This window comes from Bos grunniens, chromosome 16, assembly GCF_055505025.1.
Source record: "Bos grunniens cultivar Pamir isolate PY7600 chromosome 16, Bosgru_T2T1.0, whole genome shotgun sequence".
Taxonomy (NCBI): Eukaryota; Metazoa; Chordata; class Mammalia; order Artiodactyla; family Bovidae; genus Bos; species Bos grunniens.
This window is the reverse complement of record NC_141180.1, coordinates 8,888,980-8,910,131: the sequence shown is the minus strand read 5'-3', so window position 1 is coordinate 8,910,131 and position 21,152 is coordinate 8,888,980. Positions and strand designations below refer to the sequence as shown.

The following is a 21,152-nucleotide window of genomic DNA, read 5'->3' as shown; positions in this document are numbered from 1 at the left end:
TGGATGGGAAGATATTAACTCCGGGCACTCCGGGAGATGGCAGCGGATGGGGGCGGGGAGCTGGAGGTGCCGTGGGGCGGGGGGGTGCGGGCGAGGGCGGAGGATTGGTGGAGGGCGGAGGGGCGGGGGTCGCGGGGGTGCGGGGCAGGGGTGCTGCTGCACTGCACCGGGAGTTCGAGGCTACCGCAGCGCCCGGGCTCCGAGGGGGAGGGGGGGCGGGAGCTCGGCGAGGGGAGGGGAGGGGGCTGGGGGAGGGGAGGAGAGAGGGACGGGGCGGGGGGGCAGGCGGGCCGGCGGGGAGGAGTTCGAGGCTACCACCGTGCTCGTCGTCGCTGCTGCAGCCGCTCTCGGGCTCCGAGAAGTGCAGCCCGCCGTTCGTGGACGAGGCGCCGCCGCCGCCGCCGCCGCCCACCGGGCTCTTGGTGCTGCCGTTGGCCGATCGGTTCTTCCCCAGTAACTCGGGCCCTTTCTCCATCATGCCGGGCATGGTAGAAGAGGGGAGGGGGAAAGGTGAGGGGGGAAGTGGTAGGCGTCAGGGGGAAGGGGGAGAAGGGGGAGATGGCTTCCGAGAGCGGGCGGGAGTGGAGAGGAGGAGGAGGAGGAGACGGCGGCGCCGGCGGAGGAGGAGGAGGAGGAGGGTGTTAATATGGAGCCGCCATAACCGCCCCGGTCCGGCAGTAGCGCAGTCGCCTCACAACAACCCGCCCGGGCCCCGCCTCTCTCCCCTCCTCCTCCGCCTGCCGCCCCTCTCGGCCGCGCCGCGCTCTACGCCGCCGCCGGTATCACTCCGCCCCGCAGGGAGGTTCCGGCCGCCGGGCGGGGGAGGGCTGAGGGGGGATGCGCTGGAGAGAGGGGGAGGGGCGGGGAAGCCCCGCTCGCCGACGGGCCGGGCAACCCCAACCGAGCGCTAATAAAATCGCCGCAGAGGCGCGGCCGCCTCGCGGGCTTCCTTCCTAGGGGGCGCTGCGGAGCGCGGGCGGAGGCGCGCGCGCCAGGCCTCGGGACTCTTTTGCCCTCTCAGGGCGGAAGGAACGCTGTCGGCCAGCGGGAAGGGTCCTTGCCTATCCGAGGCCTCAGCGGCCCGGGAGCGGCCCCCGCCCCTTTAATCTTTTCTGAGCGGGGCGTCGCGGCAGCGCAGCCCTTTTGAGATGCCGCGGAGGGTCGGCCGCCGGGTTTCAGGGCTTCCCCGCCTGCGTCGAGGTGGGGAAGCGCGCTTGCTTGCCGTGGAGTCGGGCGGAGGAGCCGGGCGGCCTTGGGGATCCGAGGCCCGGACGGCCGAAGGAGTGGGCCCGGTCCTAACCATCTGGACGCGGCAGTTTGTGTGGTCTGCGCCTCAGAACTGGGGCCTGATTTCCTGGAGAGGCTGAGGCTGCCGAGATGAGTTTCCAGTACCGAGCAATGCAGCTGTATATCACCAAACAGTGTTGTGTTTTTAAAAACCCTTTTCCTCAGTCGGCCTTGTCTCACCTTTTCCTTTCTTTTGTTCGTTTTTTTCTGTTTCATTACTTAGGGGAGTGGGCGTTGTCCGTGGTGAAATAAAAACTGGGAAGGGATCTTCGCCCAGTTGGCGCTTTCTCAGCGCGCTGACCTGTGGTCGAGGCTTGGAGCCGACCTCTGGAGAGGGCAGAGGCCCCAAGCGGAGGTGAGCGCAGAGCTGCAGTCTAGCGGGGTTTCCAGCCTGGCAGGCGATTTGCTCTGTAATGCTTTCCTGAATTGCGTTAGGCATGAGGAATAGGAACTGCATTTTTCGTTCACCAGATTTGAGGACATCTGCTGTGTGCCAGGTTGCCTGGCCTTGGGAGGCTACTTAGGATTTTCTTCATTTTAAAAAATTGGGTGGTTTTTTTTGGGGGGGGGGTGCTCACCAGTAAGTAGAAATGAGGATTTCTTGTGAACATTTAGTACGCAGATGTATGCAGATCGGTGTTTGGGGTCCACAGTAAGGTATTTGTCAAACACTTAAAATTGTCCTGGAAGATTTCTTTTCTAGATCAATACTGAATGGATCAAATCGGAAAGAAGCCTCTCTGGCCAGAAAAAGAAGAAATAACATCCCTAAAGGAGGAACGTGTAAATCAGGAATTGAGCCAAGAAAAGCATGGGAGGTAAATATTTGTCAGGGTCCCCAGTCTAAAGGGGAAAGTCTCCTGAGCAGATACAAAAACCTGTCTGGTTCTGGAGGTAGAGGTAGTTTCATCTCCCTTATCAAAACCTGATAAGATTCCATTAAATATTTGAAGCTTACAACTAAACCTTTTATTCTAGTTCCTTTCTTAACAAATACAGTTGTAAATGTTATTTTAATTCCCATATAATTTTTTCTGCAGGGAGAGAACATTTTGGCCAAATGAAATGAATATCATTTCCCTTGACAGTTATATTTTTTCATTTTGAATTAGCACATTGGTATTTTGGTTTTCATACACAAGTTGTAATGATCATGATTCAGCATCTCTGGTCCTGTAACACAAAGGCCAGACCCTAAACTGAGTGAATTCACAAAGATAAATATCACTCTGAAGCTGCTTGGCCAGCCAGCTTTCTAACACCCCAGCATTCCAATACCTTTCAGCCACTTTTCTTCAGAAAGGAGTTTCTGTCTGTAGATCAAGGACTAAAATATTGTGAAGATTTGGGAACTTCTGTAACTCACTTCTATTTATTAAAACCCTTAATGTGGGAAGATTTCACAATTTCTTCAAGTGCAGCAAGGAATACTGCATTTCTCTGGGGAGAAGAATGGGTGTTTGAGTATGGCATTTAAAAGAAGGAAAAACAAGTTTCTGTTTTGCCCCTGAAGAGAAGAGTTCTGAAGAATAATCATAGGCCTTAAAATGATATCCCAACAGTTAACAAAGACAGTATAGACAGAGAAAAGGCCTAAGAAAATTTGAGGAATGTCTATAAAGGGGGTTAGAGGCAGAAAAAAAGAATCTGGGCAAGGAAGAAATAAGCATTAAGAAGGGATCATCAACAGTGTCAAAGGATGCAGAGTCACGAGAGGGGTTTAAGAAAAGGCTTTTGGATTTGTTAACTAGAAGGCTATTGATTATTTTGACTGCTTTTTTTTTTACTATATTAAAATTTTTTAATATTATATACATTATATTTTAACCTTGGAACAGACATTACGTTTTCATAGTTACAAATTCAAAACGTCAAAAGAGATATAATTCACTGTTGTACTGGTATCCCAGTGACTGTAAAAAGGCAAGGTAATATAAGGATTAGAAAGAAATACATAAACCTGTTGTTTGGAAAAAAGCACGATAGTCTATATAAAATTTATAAACTGTTAGTATTAATGAATTTAGCAAGTTTATAAGTCAGTATATAAAGGTTAATTTTATATACCACCGTTAAACAATTAGGAAATTAAATTTTTTAAGTTTTACCATATATGAATGCACAAAAAATATTGAATAACTAGTATGTTAGTTTCCAGTGGCAGCTGTGACAAATTACCACAAGCATGGTAGCTTAAAATGCATCCATCCTCTCACAGTTCTAGAAACGAAAAGTCTGAAATTGATGTGTCGGCAGGCTGAGCTCCCTCAAGCGGTTTGAGGGGAGAATCTGTTCCTTGCCTTTTCCAGTTTCTGTTTGCTGGCATTCCTAGGCTTGAAGCCACAGTCATTCTAACCTCTGTGTCCATCTTCACGTTGCCTTCTCTTTGCGTGTCTGGAATTTTCCTCTTGTCTGTTGTATAGGGGGCTTCCTAGGTGGTGCTAGTGGGAAAGAGCCCACCTGCAAGTGAGAAGACAAAAAGAGATGTGGGTTAGATCACTGGGTTGGGAAGATCCCCTGGAGAAGGGAATGACAACCCACTTCAGTAATCTTACCTGGAGAATTCCATGGACAGAGGACCCTGGCGGGCTACAGTCTAAAGGGCGCAAAGAGTCAGACATGACTGAAGTGATTTAGCATGCAGGCACACTGTTATATAGAGACCGCTAGCATGTATCGCCCACCTGAATAATCCAGAATTATCTGCTCTCTCAAGATCGTTAATCACATCTACAAAGATGCTTTTTCCAAATAAACATTTTACAGTTTCCAAGGATTAGGCTCTAATGTCTTTGGGGCACCATCCAGCCCACTGCACCTAGGAATAAATTCTAATGAGAGAGGTATAAGAAGTCTGTGCTGAAAATTGTGTTGTTGATAGAAATTAGAGAAGACCCAAGTGTTAGTAGCTGGACAGATACTGTGCTCATGGATCAGAAGACTTAATTGTGTAAAGGTGTCAGTTCTCCCCAAATGATCTATATAGATTTAGTCCAATCCCTTCTAGAATCCCAGCAGATGGTGTGTGTGAGTTAATTGACAACTGAGCCTTAAATGTATATGGAAATTCTAAAGATCAAAAACAGCCAAGACAATCTGGAACAAGAATGAAGTTGGGGGATTTATATTATCAGATATTAGAAAGTAGACCAATGGAACTGAATAGGATTCCCAAACAGATGATTATGTCAACATTTTAATTTTGCAAAGGTGATGCTGTAGTGATGAGAAAAAAAAACGGATGTTTGAATAAATGATGCTGGGTCATTTGAATATACTTGGTGCCTACTCAACTCTGAATATTCATTGGAAGGACTGATGCTGAAGCTCCAATACTTTGGCCACCTGATGCAAAGAGCCAACTCATTGGAAAAGACCCTGATGCTGGGAAAGGTTGAGGGCAGGAGAAGGGGTAACAAGATGAGATGGTTGGATGGCATCACCAACTCAGTGAACATGGGTTTGAGCAAACTCTAGGAAATGGTGAAGCATAGGAAGCCTGGCGTGCTGCAGTCCATGCAGAGTCGGACACAACTTAGCAACTGAACAACAAAATAGCTTGTGGATCTAAATAAAAGATAATAGTGCTTCTAGAAAATACTTAGGAATATATACATAGCTGCCTTTACATGTTCGCTTTCCTAGGGCCCAGCGGTAAAGAATCCACCTGCAAAGTGTAATACAGGAGATGTGGGTTCAATCCCTGGTTGGGAAGAGCCTCTGGAGAAGGAAATGGCAACCCACTCTAGTGTTCTTGGCTGGGAAATCCCATGGACAGAGGAGCCTGGCAGGCTACAGTCCACGGCATCACAAGAGAGTTGGACCCAGCTTAGCCAACTTAACAACAACATGCACGTTCAGCTTATTTCTCAAGAGTGCTTGAGAACTGTTTATCTCAAGAGATAGGGGTGTCAGACTCTGAGATGAAAGGGAGACTTTATCTCTTGTGTGTTCTGTGCAAAATTAGACTCCTGCCATATGTGTGTATTACTGTTTCAAGGAAATAAATGTTTGAAAAATCACTTAATAGACAAAGCACAGGTAATTATAATTACAGAACAGTAATTTGAAGACAGTGTAACGAGGGAAATGAAGTAAAGTTACAGCTGTTAGAAGTTGGAGAACAGAATGGAAGAGGAAAGATGGAAAGGGGATAAGGGTGTTACCCTCATTTCATAAAAGGAAAAGAAGTAAGGTGGTGGTTGTGAGCTCCATCTTGATTAACCAGCTACACTAGGCACACAGGAAGGATCTCCACAGAGATCCTGGTTTATTCATTTCCAGGCTCATGATTGTCTTTATGACAACAATTTTGCTGAAGAGTTTATTGATTTGCTCTTTGGTTCTTTATTTTTTGGAGAAGGAAATGGCAACCCACTCCAGTATTCTTGCCTGGAAAATCCCATGGACAGAGGAGCCTGGCAGGCTATGGTCCATGGGGTCTTAAAGAGTCGGACATGACTGAGTGACAACACTTCACACTTCTTTATTTTTACTTTAGAGGTGCCTGTCTTGGAGTAAATTTAACTCCAAGATAGAGTCAGGCAGCATAGCCAGAAGACTGCCCACCACTGTGCTGCTTGGTGTCGGGCTGAGTCTAGTGGGCATAGTCCAGGTATGTTTTCAACAGGAAAAAGGAGGTGTGTTTTTTTGCTTTTGTTTTTTAGAGCCACTGATCATCCCCAAGTGAGAAGTTGGGGGGAAATCATATAATCTTAAGAGCTGACAGGAATTTTAGAGGTCTGGTAACCCACTTTTTCTTTAGCCCCTGGAATGTTTACCACCTCTGATGTTTGTCTTACAGCCTCCATTTAAACAGGTACAGAGATAGGTAACTGCATCACAAAGCGGATCATTTCATTTTTTAAAGATGTCTGAGTCTTAGAAAATATCCTTTTTTTTGGTACCCAAAGTTCAACTACATACAAACCCCAAATAACAGTGTCTTAAACAAAATGAAAAATTATTGCTTTTCATGTAAAAATATCCAGAAGTAGAAAGTCCTGGGCTGAAGTGACAACTGCCATGAAGTTGTCCGGCGCCCAGGCTCCTTTGCCGTGGCTTCACTGCTCTAGTTTGTCACTTTTGCCCTTGTGATCCAAAGTAGCTGCTGGATGGCCAGTCATCAGGATGACACTCCTCACAGCAGGACAGGAGGAAAGGCAGAAGGACATACCCCTTCTCTTGAAGGAGATTTTCTGAAAGTACCACATACCACTTTTGCTGATTTATCAAGTCAGAATTTAGTTACGTGGCCACTAACCTCAAGGAGGCTGGGGACCATCAAAATGCTCTGCTAAAAATCAGGGCTCTATAGATGAGGATGAAGGAACAAATGAGTGTTGAAAGGGTAGCTAGCAATTTCTGTCACACAGGTCCTTTAAATATTTGAAAACAATCATGTCCCGCTTTGGCTTTTCTTTTAGGGTAAACATCATCATTCTGTAACAAGTCTTCAGTGGTATGTTTCCAGATTCTTCACCTTTTCCATTGTCCTGTTCACATGCTCTAGTTTGTACTTAGGACACCTGCGACACTGTGAGGGCTACTTGCTGCAAAGTCAATTGGAAACACTTGGACCCCTTTGCACCTTATTTTTATGAATCCATCCTAAAATTAGCTTTCTTGGGAACATGGTTACTAAATCTGGAATCAAATGCATTCTCGTGGCTTTCACATTTGTTATTGTTTAGCCTGGTCTCTCCCTACTTAGACTCATGTAGATTTTTTATTTTCCTTTTTTCCCCTCTCCTCCCCACCGCCCACCCCCCCTTCAGCAAATGAATTTGACTCTATTGCCATTTAATTTCACCTGACTTGTTTTAGTTTACCTGAACCTTTTGAGAGCTTTCTAAGTTCTCACTTTTTTACCTAACATATTATATGACTTGACTGTGGACATTTGTACCTTTGTTAAGTGGAATTTCTCTTTAAGGGCAGTAACAATGTCTTAATTTATATTCTCAGCATTGGGTACAATACCTGTGCACAGTGCATGTTTGTTTAATGAATGAATTTTGCAGTTAGCTATAGTGAGCATTTTCTAGAAGAATATTTTAGTTCTGGAATTGTTTATGGAAGGAGACTATGAAATTTCCATGTCTTTAAAAATAGATTGCTGTCTGTCTAGGAAAATTACATTTAAATGTGTATATAGTCTTTAAAAGTAGGTGATTTAAACAGTTTTGCCAAATGTCTAAATCATACAAACATTTTTAATGATTTGTTTGGCTAAATTTAAATAAGAAAATACTAGACAATTTAAAGTTTACATTTTAACTCTGTCCCATGTAACTCACTCAGAAAAGAATCTGCCTGCAGTGCAGGAGACCTGGGTTCTATCCCTGGGTTGGGAAGATCTCCTGGAGAAGGAAATGGCAACCCGCTCCAGTATCCTTGCCTGGAAAATCCCATGGACAGAGAGCCTGGTGGGCTGCAGTCCAAGGAATCACAAAGAGTAGGGCCGACTCAGTAACTGACACACTTCACTGATACAGAGTATCCTTTACTAAGCCATTCACTTTCTCTTGGTTTCACAAATTATAAAAGAGAATTCACAAATCAATTTTTCTTATTTAAAAAAGGTGTTTGAAAGAACACTCATTAAAATCAGTCTATAGGGAACACTAGGATCCAAGTTGTGAGGTAATCTGTGGATCCACAGATTAGATTAAAAGTGTCAACCTCTGAAATGGATACAAACTAACACTAGACTGATTTGTGGAAATGTAGAAAGTAACTTGAAAATGTTTCAGTACAAACTACAAAGAAACAGGTTCCCCAAATAATTTCAATTTATTAGGATGTAAACAAGATTTTTAAAAGGTAGCTGTAAAAGTCTCCCTTCTGCGTACATGTTGTTTTTCCCCTATTGATACGTCTTGATCTAACGCTATTACTGTTATAGAGTAATTTGATTCTATTTAGTGTAGGCTGAAATTGTGGGGTTTGCAATAGGTATGGGACTCTCCCCTCCTCCTTCCCCAGACCTTTGAAGTGAGTCCAGGGAGAAGGAAGAAGAAGGAAGGCAGATTGTCTTCTTACTTCACTTCTTAGGGTGATAACCTTCACTCTTTTGTTACTGTAGCTTCTATAACACTTGCTGGTTATACCAGCTCCAAATGCTGGGGATGTTTCTGTTGGTCTTCAAGAGGTCTTTCTTTACCTCCTCTACTGTCCCTGACTGTGGGTGATTCACCCCATAGTTCTTACTCATGTAACCCTCATCTGGTAGGTAGCCACCTTAATGTGGAGTACTGAAAACATGTTAAGTATAAAATTTATAATAATGGGAGCTGAGACAGTTATTAGAAATTATTCTCATTACTTCTGGGCCATGAATTGTGTTTTGAAACTAAAGTGTACTAATTATAAAATATTTGAAGCCTCTGTGAAGCCTTTATGATTTTATAGATTGAGATGTAATGATAATGGGTAGGACAGGAAGGCACTCTAGGTTGAATTAAATTGGGAAGAAACATCTATCTTTGTTTCCAGTATTTAATTTTATATGTGATTTAAACTAAGAACACTACAAAGCGATGGATTGTAAACAGAATGGATATATGCCAGTGTGAAAACCAGGGCTTCATAGTATTAATAAATGGTTCCGACAGTAAAGAATCTACCTGCAATACAGGAGACCTGGGTTCGATCCTTGGGTTGGGAAGATCCCCTGGGGAAGGGAATGGCAACCCACTCCAATATCTTTGCCTGGAGAATTCTATTGACAGAGGAGCCTGGTGGGCCGCAGTCCATGGGGTCACAAAGAGACACAACTGAACGAGTAACACATACACTGTATTGATTAGAACTTGAGAAAAGTTGCTCAAAAGAAAAAGCAACAGGAAACAGCCAATTTTGTATTGAAAACTCAATATAAAATAAAGGCTTGTTGCTATTAAGCCTCTGTCTCTCCCCACACCCACCACACACACTTAATTTCTTATCTCTCAGCTCTATTTTCTGTTTACCTTCATTTTTTATTACTGCAAGCAGCCACTCCCAGACAGGAAATAGCAAGGAATACAAGAGAAACATGGTGCTTTTCTAGACCAGTGGCTTTCACACCTTTTGTTACCCACTGCAATATACATTATGTTGTTAACCCAATACAGACATATAAATGTGTATCAGTCAGCTGTTTCTTTATAATAAAACAGCCAGAACATCTTAGGAATATAAAGGCAAGCATTTCTCTCACTCGATTTTTGTGTGTTGGTTAGGGTCAGCTGATCTATGCTGGACTCAGCTGGGTGTGATGGCTGGTCTTGGCAGGGCTTGCCCGTGGGTCTGTGAGTTGGTTGGTGGTTAGCTGATACAGACTGATGCTGGCTGGGGGGATCTAGCTTGGGTGACTCTGCCCCATGTGTCTCTCCTATTATTGATACTTGTGGACCTGCCTGAGCATATTTTTCTTAGGAAAATGGCAGAGATACAAAATAGTAAGCCCAGTTGCACAAAAATTCTTCAAACCTTTGGTCATGTCACATTTAACAGTCCATTGGCTAGAGCAAGTCAATAGCAAGTCCCAAGTCAAAGAAAAGTATACTCACAGAGATAAGGTAATAGTTTTGAATAAGTACCAGAAATATGCAAATATAACATGCACATATGTGTAATCTAGAAGAATAATGTAGATGAACCTATTTGCATGATACGAATAGAAACAGATTGGATGTGGACATGGGTGGTAGGGGGAAAAGAAGGGGTTGAATAAACTGGGAGATTCAGTTCAGTCACCCAGTCATGTCTGCAACCCCATGGACTGCAGTGCTCCAGGCTTCCCTGTCCATCACCAACTCCCGGAGCTTGGTCAAACTTTGTCCATCGGGTTAGTAATGCCATCTGACCATCTCATCTTCTGTCACCCCCTTCTCCTGCCTTCACTCTTTCCCCACATCAGGGTCTTTTCCAGTGAGTCAGTTATTCGCATCAGGTGGCCAAAGTAAAACTTCAGCATCAGTCCTTCCAATGAATATTCAGGACTGATTTCCTTTAGGAAATCTTGCAGTCCAAGGAACTCCCAAGAGTCTTTGATCTTGCAATCCAAGGAACTCTCAAGAGTCTTCTCCACAATTTAAAAGCATCAATTCTTCAGCGCTTAGCTTTCTTGATGCTCTTAACTCTCAACATCCTTAAATGACTACTGGAAAAACCAGAACTTTGACTAGGCAAACCTTTGTTGGCAAAGTAATGTCTCTGCTTTTTAATATGCTGTCTAGATTGGTCATAGCTTTTCTTCTAAGGAGCAAGCGTTTTTTGATTTCATGGCTGTAGTCACCATCTGCGGTGATTTTGGAGCCCGAGAAAATAAAAGTCTCTCACTGTTTCCATTGTTTCCCCATCTATTTGCCATGAAGTGGTGGGACCAGATGCCATGATCTTAGTTGTTTGAATGTTGAGTTTAAGCCAGATTTTTCACTCTCATCGTTCACTTTGATCAAGAGGCTCTTCAGTTCCTCTTCGCTTTCTGCCATAAGGGTGGTGTCATCTGCATATCTGAGGTTATTCATATTTCTCCCAGCAATCTTGATTCCAGCTTGTGCTTCATCCAGCCTGGCATTTCGCATGATGTACTCTGCATATGAGTTAAATTAGCAGGGTGACAATATACAGCCTTGACGCTGTATATTGACAATATACAGCCTAGACTGAACCAGTCTATTGTTTCATGTCGAGTTCTCACTGTTGCTTCTTGACCTGCATACAGATTTCTCAAGAGGCAGGTCAGGTGGTCTGGTATTTCCATCTCTTTGAGAATTTTCCACAGTTTATTGTGATCTATATAGTCGAAAGCTGTAATCAGAAAGCAGAAGTAGATGTTTTTCTGGAATTCTTTTGCTTTTTCAGTGATCCAAGGGATGTTGGCAATTTGATCTCTGGTTCCTTTGCCTTTTCTAAATCCAGCTTGAACATCTGGAAGTTCACGGTTCACGTACTGTTACAGCCTTGCTTGAAGAGTTTTGAGCATTACTTTGCCACCGTGTGAGATGAGTGCAGTAGTGCAGTAGTTTGAACATTCTTTGAGGCATTGCCCATCTTTGGGATTGGAATGAAAACTAACCTTTTCCAATCCTGTGGCCATGGCTGAGTTTTCCAAATTTGTTGGCATACTGAACGCAGCACTTTAACAGCATCATCTTTTAGGATTTTAAATAGCTCAGCTGGAATTCCATCACCTCCACTAGCTTTGTAGTGATACTTCCTAAGGTCCACTTGATTTCGCATTCCAGGATGTCTGGCTTTAGGTGAGTGATCACACCATCGTGGTTATCTGGATCATGAAGATCTTTTTTGTACAGTTCTTCTGTGTTTTCTTGCCACCTCTTCTCAATATCTTCTGCTTCTGTTAGGTCCATACCATTTCTGTCTTTTATTGTGCCCATCTTTGCATGAAATGTTCCCTCTGTATCTCTGATTTTCTTGAAGAGGTGTCTAGTCTTTCACATTCTGTTGTTTTTCTCTCTCTCTTTGCATTGATCACTGAGGAAGGCTTTCTTATCTCTTCTTGCTGTTCTTTGGAACTCTGCATTCAAATGGGTATATCTTTCCTTTTCTACTATGCCTTTAGACTCTCTTCTTTTCTCAACTATTTGTAAGGCCTCCTTAGACAACCATTTTGCCTTTTTGCATTTCTTTTTCTTGGGGATCATCTTGATCCCTGCCTCCTGTACAGTTTCACAAACCTCCATCCATAGTTCTTCAGGCACTCTATCAGTTCTAATACCTGGAATCTATTTTTCACTTCCACTGTATAATTATAAGGGATTTGATTTAGGTCATACCTGAATGGTCTATTGGTTTTCCCTACTGTCTTCAATTTAAGTCTGCATTTTGCAATGAGGAGTTCATGGTATGAGCCACAGTCAGCTCCTGGTCTTGTTTTTGCTAACTGTAGAGAGCTTCATCTCCATCTTTGGCTGCAAAGAATACAATCAATCTGATTTCGGTGTTGACCATCTGGTGATGTCCATGTGTAGAGTGTTGTGTTGTTGGAAGAGGGTATTTGCTATGACCAGGGTGTTCTCTTGGCAAAACTCTGTTAGCCTTTGTCCTGCTTCGTTTTGTACTCCAAGGCCAAATTTGCCTATTACTCCATGTATCTCTTGACCTCTTACTTTTCGCTTCTTGGCCTTTTGGCTAAGGTCACTTCTCGGCCTTTTGGCTAAGATCAAGTGTACTGGGAGATTAGGTTTGACATATATATGCTACCATGTGTGAACTATTGTATAGTGCAGGAGGCTGAGCTCGGTGCTCTGTGATGACCCAGACAGGTGAGATGGGATGGGGCAGTGAGGGGAGGTTCAGGAGGGATGTATGTATACATAAAGCTGATTCACTTCAGTGTACAGCAGAAACTAACACAACTTTGTAAGAAACTATGCCTCAATTTAAAAAATTTAAAAAGTTCCACAAAACAATTCTTACTTAGAAGTTTGGGTCAAGATCTGTAGTTTGATAAACATTGTTCTAGACCAGACCAAGGATCCTCAACCTCCGGGATCTAATGCCTGATGATCTAAGGTGGAGCTGATTTAGTAATAGAAGTATAGTGCACAATAAATGTAATGCAATTGAATCATCCCCAAACCATCCCTGCCTTTTCCCCCCCAAGGTCTGTGGAAAAACTGTCTTCCACAAAATTGGTCACTGGTGCCAAAAAGGTTGGGGCACTGCTCTAGACAGATATTGATTCAAACATACATGACCTGTGTCTTAGAAGCATAATCTGAACACCAAACTGAGCTAATTCTGACAGTTCTCTCTCCAGCCTCAGTGGAGAGATTTACATTACTGTCACTCCAATCCGTGTTACTTGATGTGTAGTCCACAAACAAACTAGTCTCCTGACTGGTGCCAGTCCACACACTGTTCATTACCAGATCATAACTATAGTAAGGTAAGGTGCTAGAATATACACGAACACACTGTTTCGTTCATTGAGAAAGTCTTACTTAAAAAATAAAAGAAGTCAGCTGAATGAAACTGCATGCTTATTAAGGTGTTGGGTTGGCCAAAAAGTTCATTCAGGTTTTTCTGCAAGATCTTGTGGAAGAACCTCAATGTTTTGGCCAACCCAGTAGTTGCTTTACACTATGATGGAAGTTCCTTATCTCAGTCTCTGATCAGTAACAAGCATTTCACAGACCAGCATCACCCAAGGAAGACCTAGCATCTTCTAAACAGAAGTGAAGTGAAAGTCACTCAGTCGTGTCTGACTCTGTGACCCCATGGACTATACAGTCCATGGAATTCTCCAGGCCAGAATACTGGAGTGGGTAGCCTTTCCCTTCTCCAGTGGATCTTCCCAACTCAGGAATTGAACCCAGGTCTCCCACAGTGCAGGCAGATTCTTTACCAGCTGACTCACAAGGGAAGCCCAATATTCTTCTAAATAGGAATCTCTGTAAAATATTAATAGTCATCTTATGTATCTGAGACAAAGGGGATGTTTTGGAGAAGTAGATTTCTTAAGCATTTCATACATATTGTAGGAGAAGAAACCATTAATGAGAAAGGAGCAGAAGAAACAAAAGCAGAGAGGGATTAACTGATGGAGCAAGACTTTGGAGATGGAGCAACAAGGACAAGATGGCTGGATTGGTCTTGACCAAGAGGTGGTACTCCTCATCCTCTGAGGCTAGAGAAAGCTAAAATGGAGATACTTATACAGCAAGTTTGCAGGAGTGGTGGTTGGACATTTGGGGTATTTCATAAAGGTATTCTTACCTGTGAAGTAAGGGTCAAGGTCATCTGCTGAGATGGCATCTTGTTACTGCTGTTTTGGAATTGAGGTATTTGAATTAAACTCAGTTTATTTAAAACCCTAGTAAGAATTTTGTTCTACTTTATTCTATTTACTTTATAAACATTCTACTTTCCACAACCTATGCATTTTAAATTATTTTCATCAATGTTTTGTTATGAAAATTATCAAGCATACAGAGAAGTGGAAAGAATTATACAAGGAGAATTAATTTACCTACCTCTTGGATTCTACAATTTATTTTTATGTCATGTCAATTTCAGTTTGAGGCCAGTCTGGAAATGGTATAGTTTTTATTTTGATTACTGAAGTTAGTATTAATAAATACTCGTGAAGACTTAGGAAGAGAATCATTTCAAATTCAACAGGTCAGGTATATATGTTCTTGGCTTCTGTTTTAATCAGGATTCTTCCAAGAAGAAACAGATGGATCAATTTATCTATCTAGGCTTCCCTGATGGCTCAGTTTGTAAAGAATCTGCCTTCAGTGCAGGATTCCACCTGCAATGCAGGAGACCCAGGTTCAATCCCGGGTCAGGAAGACCCCCTGGAGAAGGAAATGGCAACCCACTCCAGTATTCTTTCCTGGGAAATCCCATGGACAGAGGAGCCTAGTGCAGTACAGTCCATGGCATCACAAGAGTTGGACACAACTTAGTGACCATACCACCATCTATCTATCTACATAGGCTCCTGTGATAATAGAAGCTGCAAAGTCCCAAGATCTGGAGGGTGAGTTGGCAAGCTGGAGACCCAGGAGGGTAAGTGGTCTAGTTCTAGTCCAAAGAACCAATGATTCAGGTCAAGTCTGAAGGCAGGGAAAAGGCTAATGTCCCATTTCAAAGACCATCAGGCAGGAGGAATTCTCTCACTTGGGAGAGGTTCAACATTTTTGTTGTATTCAGGTCTTCAGCAGGTTGGGTGAGACCCCCTCACATTAGGGAGAACAACCTACTCAGGCTAAGGGTTTAAGTGTTAATCTCATCCAAAAACACCTTCACAGTAACACCCAAATAATGGTTGACCAAGTATCTGGGTACCCTCTGGACCAGTCGACACATGACAAATCCTCACCGTCTCTCTATGCTGTGTATTCCTAAGAGAACCGTAATCAACCCCAACCTGCTTCTCAGGTTGCTCCTTTCCCACACTCCCTGAAGGAAAATCCTTGTAGCGCTCACATTTCTGGACCATATGGCGTATTTGCTGTGTAAGTTTTGCGAACTCACCACTGAATAGCCTTAGGAGTTTAACACTCACTGTGAATAGTACTATTTTAAACAACAGTTTTATGTAATTGTATACTTTATTTCTATATACATACATAAAACTATTCCTAATTTCTATGGAAGAGAATAAACTAAATATACATACAATTATATTAACCAGCCAAATGTTTTAAATTTTTAACTTTCTTATAAGTCAAAAGTTGTGTTTTAAGGTCTTAAGTTGTGAGGTTTTCAGACTAACTCAGTCTTCATATTTTTCTTCCTATTTATTAGTAAAGCAGATGGCTTTCCTGGTTCTTAAATTTTTTTTCTACTTTTTCGGTTTCTTAGTTTGAACTAGCAAGTAAGTCACAAAGTACGTTCAATAAATTTGGAGGCTTTAAAATGTATTCCGTCATAATTCCACAAACATTTATGATCATAATTTTGAGCTATTTGAAACACAAAGATGAATAATGCATAATCTATGGTCTTAAGAGGCTCGTAATCTTGTAAGAGAAAGAGACTTAACCAAAAACATAATTCTGGAATGTCAGGGGTTAGAAGGTCTCTGTCTAGTCACACACCCCTTTGCCTCTCCATTGGAGAAGTAGACACAAAAATCCGTAACCAGTTGGACAAATTGTAATAAATGGTGTAACCAGTAAGAAAAAAACCCACAAAGGTGACACTCATCCTTGTGAATCTCTACCTGGGTCTGAGCCCAGTTCCAGATAATTATGCCACTGGGCAAACTGCTACCCTAGAGATTGACTGGCACCACTCCTATAACAACCCTGTTTTTTAAAGTCTTCTCATTTTCAATAAGAGCTATTTCAAATTTTCTCCATCATCTTCACTTCTCCAACTCCATTACTAGGCTCTTTTTATTCTTCATAGATGACCTTTCTCTTGACCTCAACCCATCCTTAGCCACAAGCCATCAAACACACTGCCACCAGTTGTAACCCAAGCCTCCATCACCCCTTCTTTGGCAGAGGTCAGTGTAGGGATCATGGGGAAGATTCTGTCTTCCCCTAAGCTGCCCACTCAGTATCTCTTAGGCTCCCATCCTTTCCTCTGCTCAGCTGTGTGTAACTGTTCTTTGCACTGCTGGTCACTGGGAGAGTATCCAGGACACTGTGTCCTTCAGAGAAGAGGGATTGAAGTTGACTACCACTGCAGTTTGCCCAAGATCACAGACTGAAGATATGTGAATCTCTTTACTGATGGGTTGAACTGATTTTAAAAGTGGAATTACGACACTGGAGTGTGAAAGTCGCTCAGTTGTGTCCACCTCTTTGCGACTCCATGGACTATACAGTTCATGGAATTCTCCAGGCTAGAATACTGGAGTGGGTTGCCATTTCCTTCTCCAGGGGATCTTCCCAACCCAGGGATCGAACCCAGGTCTCCCACATTGCAGGCAGATTCTTCACCAGCTGAGCCACATGACAACATTGGAGAGTAAAGACCAAAAGCCCTGCACTGTATAAGACTCTCCATGAATCCAAAGGAAAACTACTTGTAGCAAACATTGTTAGTATCCTACCTCACAACCCCTTGGCTCTCCTCAGTGCAGCACAAATATGGTTTCCACACACTAAGAGTTTCTTACTTCCAGCTCCATGTCTCTCTTCTTTGCCTGAAATCTCTCTTTGGCCCCATGGGAGCTTGTTCTGTTATAGGCAGGTGCAGCATGCAAGTGTGGAGGGGGAGTTACCCCTGGTCACAATCTTTAACCAGTTGTGGATAGAGTGGGTGAATTAATGCCCCAGCCTCCTCACCACCAGAGGGACAATATTTAGATGTGTTCCACATGGTTTCTCAGAGGATTCTCAGTGGGGTTGAACCCTCAATGAGGCTATTAACAGGGGAACCCACTCATTACTAACCTACTTATTAACCCTGCTCGGTAAAGCACACTTCCTGACTTTTCTCCATCCCCTGTCTCACCTTTCACATTTCCTCATCTGTGCTTCTTAGGATCACCTCTGCACCCACATCCTCAGCTCATCGTGGCTCAGACAGTAAAGCGTCTGACTACAATGTGGGAGACCCAGGTTTGATCCCTGGGTCAGGAAGTTCCCCTGGAGAAAGGAAATGGCAACTCACTCCAGTATTCTTGCCTGGAAAATCCCATGAACGGAGGAGCCTGATAGGCTACAGTCCATGGGGTCGCAAAGAGTCGGACACGACTGAGCAAATTCACTTCACTTCACTTCACTTTAGCCAATACTGTAACAGCAGCCTTGTGAGAGACCCTGACCCAGAGGGCCCAGCTAAGCCACTCTCTGATTCCTAACCCATGTGAACTGTGTGATAATACATATTATCTGAAATAATCTATTGCTGAAAAACATTAACTCTCTGGAACAGTAAATCTTAAAGCCTTAAAGAAAAAGGGCATAATTTAAGATTTGAGGTAGGCTACCTGGGATTTGAAGTGGGCTACCTTCCATAACCCACCCTTCTAGGAATCAGTCATTTTAAATTGTAGAATATTTAGTTCCTTTTATACTTTCTCTTTGGGAGCATGCAGAGTTCCTATCTTAGTTAAACAGAGACCACAAAAATGATGGTTTTAAGTAGTTTCTTTCAAAGAAGACTTATCCTGTTTTTTTTATGGTTGTGTGATCACCTCTTCCTCTCCTTAAAATATTCATTCATTTACTTAACAATTGTTAAATGAGAACCTGCTACTGTGTGCATTATATCCTCTGCCTGAGATTGACGTTACAAGGATCAGCTAGACCTGGTCCTTAGTATCTGTGAGTGCCCAAAGCCATTAAATACAGGCCACCCTAGGATGTGTCTCAGTAGCTATGGAAACATGGAGGGGGATCCTGTAAGACTTTCTGTAGGACCTGATTTCTGAATTGAGTCCTGAAGAACAAGCAGTACACACCCAGATGGCATAAATAGGGAGTCCTGGGCAAGAGAGGAACAGCATGTGCCCAGGCCCAGGACCTCCATCTGTGGGTTATTCTAGTTCATCTTTTCTGTGTTTTTAATGTCTGTTTTTAATGTCTCTTTTTCCATTTGGCCCCTTCTATAAACACCTACTGTTTCTTAGACTCTGTTGCAGAGGGAGAGGGTGGGAAGATTTGGGAGAATGGCATTGAAACGTATGATATCATGTATGAAACGAGTTGCCAGTCCAGGTTCGATGCATGATACTGGATGCTTGGGGCTAGTGCACTGGGACGACCCAGAGGGATGGTATGGGGGGGCGGGGAGGGAGGAGGGTTCAGGATGGGGAACACATGTATACCTGTGGCGGATTCATTTTGATATTTGGCAAAATTAATACAATTTGTAAAGTTTAAAAATAAAATTAAAAAAAAAAAGAAAAAAAAAAAAGAACAATGCAAAAAATAATACCTCCCTCAGCATTGTGTCCTCAGGCTACTCCTCTGTCTTCCTCCTTCTCAATGTAGTTTTGCTCCTTGAGAGAATATAGGACCTACATCAAGTCCTGAAATACCAGGCTAGATGAATCACAAGCTGGAATCAAGATTTCCGGGACAAATACCAACAACTTCAGATATGCAAACACTCTAATATCAGAAAGTAAAGAGGAACTAAAGAGCCTCTTGATGAGGGTAAAAAAGGAGAATGAAAAAGCTGGCTTAAAACTCAGCTTTCAAAAAACCAAGACCATGGCATCCAGTCCCATCACCATGGCAAATAGAAGCAGTGACAGATTTTATTTTCTTGGGCTCTAAAACCACTGTGGATGGTGACTGCAGCCATGAAATTAAAAGCCACTTGCTCCTTGAAAGGAAAGCTATGATAAACTTAGCATATTAAAAAGCAGAGGCATCACTTTGCCAACAAAGATCTATGTGGTCAAAGCTATGATTTTTCCAGTAGTCATGTACAGATGTGAGAGTTGGACCATAAGGAAGGCTGAGTGCCAAAGAATTGATGTTTTTGAATTGTGCTGGAGAAGATGCTTGAGAGACCTTTGGACAGCAAGGAGATCAAACCAGTCAATCCTAAAGAAAATTACCCCTGAATATTCATTGGAAGGACTGATGCTGAAGCTGAAGCTCCAATACTTTGGCCACCAGATGTGAAGACCTGATTCACTGGAAAAGACTCATGCTGGGAAAGATTGAAAGCAAAAAGAAGAGGGAGGCAGAGGATGAGATGGTTAGATAACATCACCAACTCAATAGACATGAATTTGAGCAAACTCTGGGAGTTAGTGGAGGACAGAGGAGCTTGGTATGCTGCAGTCCAAGGGGTCGCAAATAGTTGGACTTAGCAACTGAACAACAAGTCCCTCGACCTCCCATTCCATCCTTAAGCTGAGGACCCAGGGGACCTTCATGGGAAAGGGGTTACAAGTGAAAAAATAACATGGTAATTCTGGAAGGTAAAGGATAATGGGAACACACAAATTCACCCCATATGGGTTCAAATGGAAGTTCTGAGAGCTTTGGTAATGAACAAAGAAGACTTTTGATGTGTTCCAGGCATTTGGGATACAGAAAGTGGATTTTGATGAAGTTTTTAAATAAGTATTTCACCTTGGGGATTTTTTCAGAGAATATAGTAAAGATCTGGATCTCTATTTGAACTACTTCAGGTTGCTGGATTTGTGATTCTTTTAATGCCAGGACTGAACTGCATGTCTGCCTTGTATTCTGTGGATGACATTTCACTTTTAAGCTAGTAAATGCAATATCAGTTTCTTTTTTTTTTTAATTTAGTGTTTCATATACTATGATATTTTAAGGTCCAGAAGATCAGTATTTTTTGTTGGAATAAAATCATTATTCTAAAAATTTTTATGATTTGAGTTATTTACATATTATATTGCATTACAGTTTCTAATCAAACTGTTTTACTTGCTTAGATGAACTTCTTCTCTGTCTCCATAATTCTTAAGAGGAAGAATTAATGAGAATTGAAAGGAGAAGCTTCTGCTGGAAGAATAATGCTTGAGTTCCAGGCACTTCTGAACCAATAGAATATGAAAATGCCAGTGCTGAAACTACTGCAGGAAACTGTGTGGAAGCTCCCCATGAGACTAAAGAAGCCAAAAGAGACGTGTGATACCTCTCCTGAAAGAATGAGAACACAGCTTGATGTCAATAAAAAGATTGCAACCCATGGAGAAAATAGTTATTAAAAATGTGTCCTCAAAGTAAGTGAGAGACAGAGACAGAGATCGTTTGAAGATGGAGTAAAAAGGAAATGAAGTTAGCTAATAGCAATGATATCATCTTCCAACTAGTTTAGAATCAGAGCTTTTTCAGCAGCTGAAAAAATGTACACAAAAATCAGTTCACTATCTAATAAAGACCAATTGACACACGTAAAGAGACATCTTTCTTTTAAATTACATGTCATCTTCTATTTATCATCATTAGTTACATTTTCTTTATTTCATATAGTGTTTATGTTAGTTTGTAACACTTTGTTTTACCTGCCAGCAACTGATATTGGTAATGATTTATATTTAAATTTTTGTAATTTTTCATTTTCCTTAATGTATGATTTTAAAATTTAAAATGCATCAAATACCTAGTCTTACATTTTAATTTTATGGATTAAAAAGTTTCAAAATAGAAAATACTAGTACTTTAGTTACAATTTGAATCAAATATTCCAATTCTCCTGTTATTCCTGTCCTCTGGTGTTGTGATGATTTTTTCTTTAAGATGCAGTTCTCTCATAAGACCATCTCTGATTCCACCGCAGGGAAATTGAGTTTATTCCCAGAGTAGACTGTGCAGACTTGGTGATAATAATCAGAACATTTTACTGTAATGAGGTATTTGTCTCTCTCCTTTTATTGTGTCACAAAATCCTTGAATATTTATAAAACAGGAAGCAATTTTATTAACTATAATGGAAGAATACTCCTTTCAGGC

The 21,152-nt window shown here is 42.3% G+C and overlaps 1 protein-coding gene and 1 long non-coding RNA gene across 30 annotated transcripts in view; one reads left to right on the top strand and one right to left on the bottom strand.

Moving 5' to 3' along the window:
* Positions 1 to 668, bottom strand: part of RCOR3 (REST corepressor 3) — a 53,618-nt gene extending 52,950 nt beyond the window's left edge. For 8 of the 15 annotated variants that reach the window (XR_015143058.1, XR_015143060.1, XR_015143062.1 and 5 more), the window contains exon 1: positions 316 to 668. Coding sequence is in view for 10 of the 15 variants with exons in the window: in XM_086343276.1 (XP_086199402.1) it covers positions 316 to 487 (172 nt within the window). In the remaining 5 variants the exon portion in view is untranslated. The remainder of the gene's footprint in view (positions 1 to 315) is intronic. The other 7 variants (XR_015143059.1, XR_015143061.1, XM_086343277.1 and 4 more) reach the window with 1 other exon arrangement.
* Positions 245 to 20,598, top strand: LOC147356122 (uncharacterized). Of its 15 annotated transcripts, none has more exons than XR_015143067.1 (6): positions 245 to 510; positions 1,511 to 1,642; positions 1,978 to 2,105; positions 13,785 to 13,907; positions 14,746 to 14,817; positions 20,132 to 20,598. It is a non-coding gene; the product is annotated as an uncharacterized LOC147356122 (long non-coding RNA). The 15 variants fall into 15 exon arrangements; XR_015143068.1 differs by lacking the exon at positions 245 to 510 and adding an exon at positions 864 to 1,200; XR_015143073.1 differs by lacking the exon at positions 13,785 to 13,907 and having other exon boundaries at positions 18,705 to 20,159.
* The last annotated feature ends 554 nt before the right edge of the window (positions 20,599 to 21,152 follow it).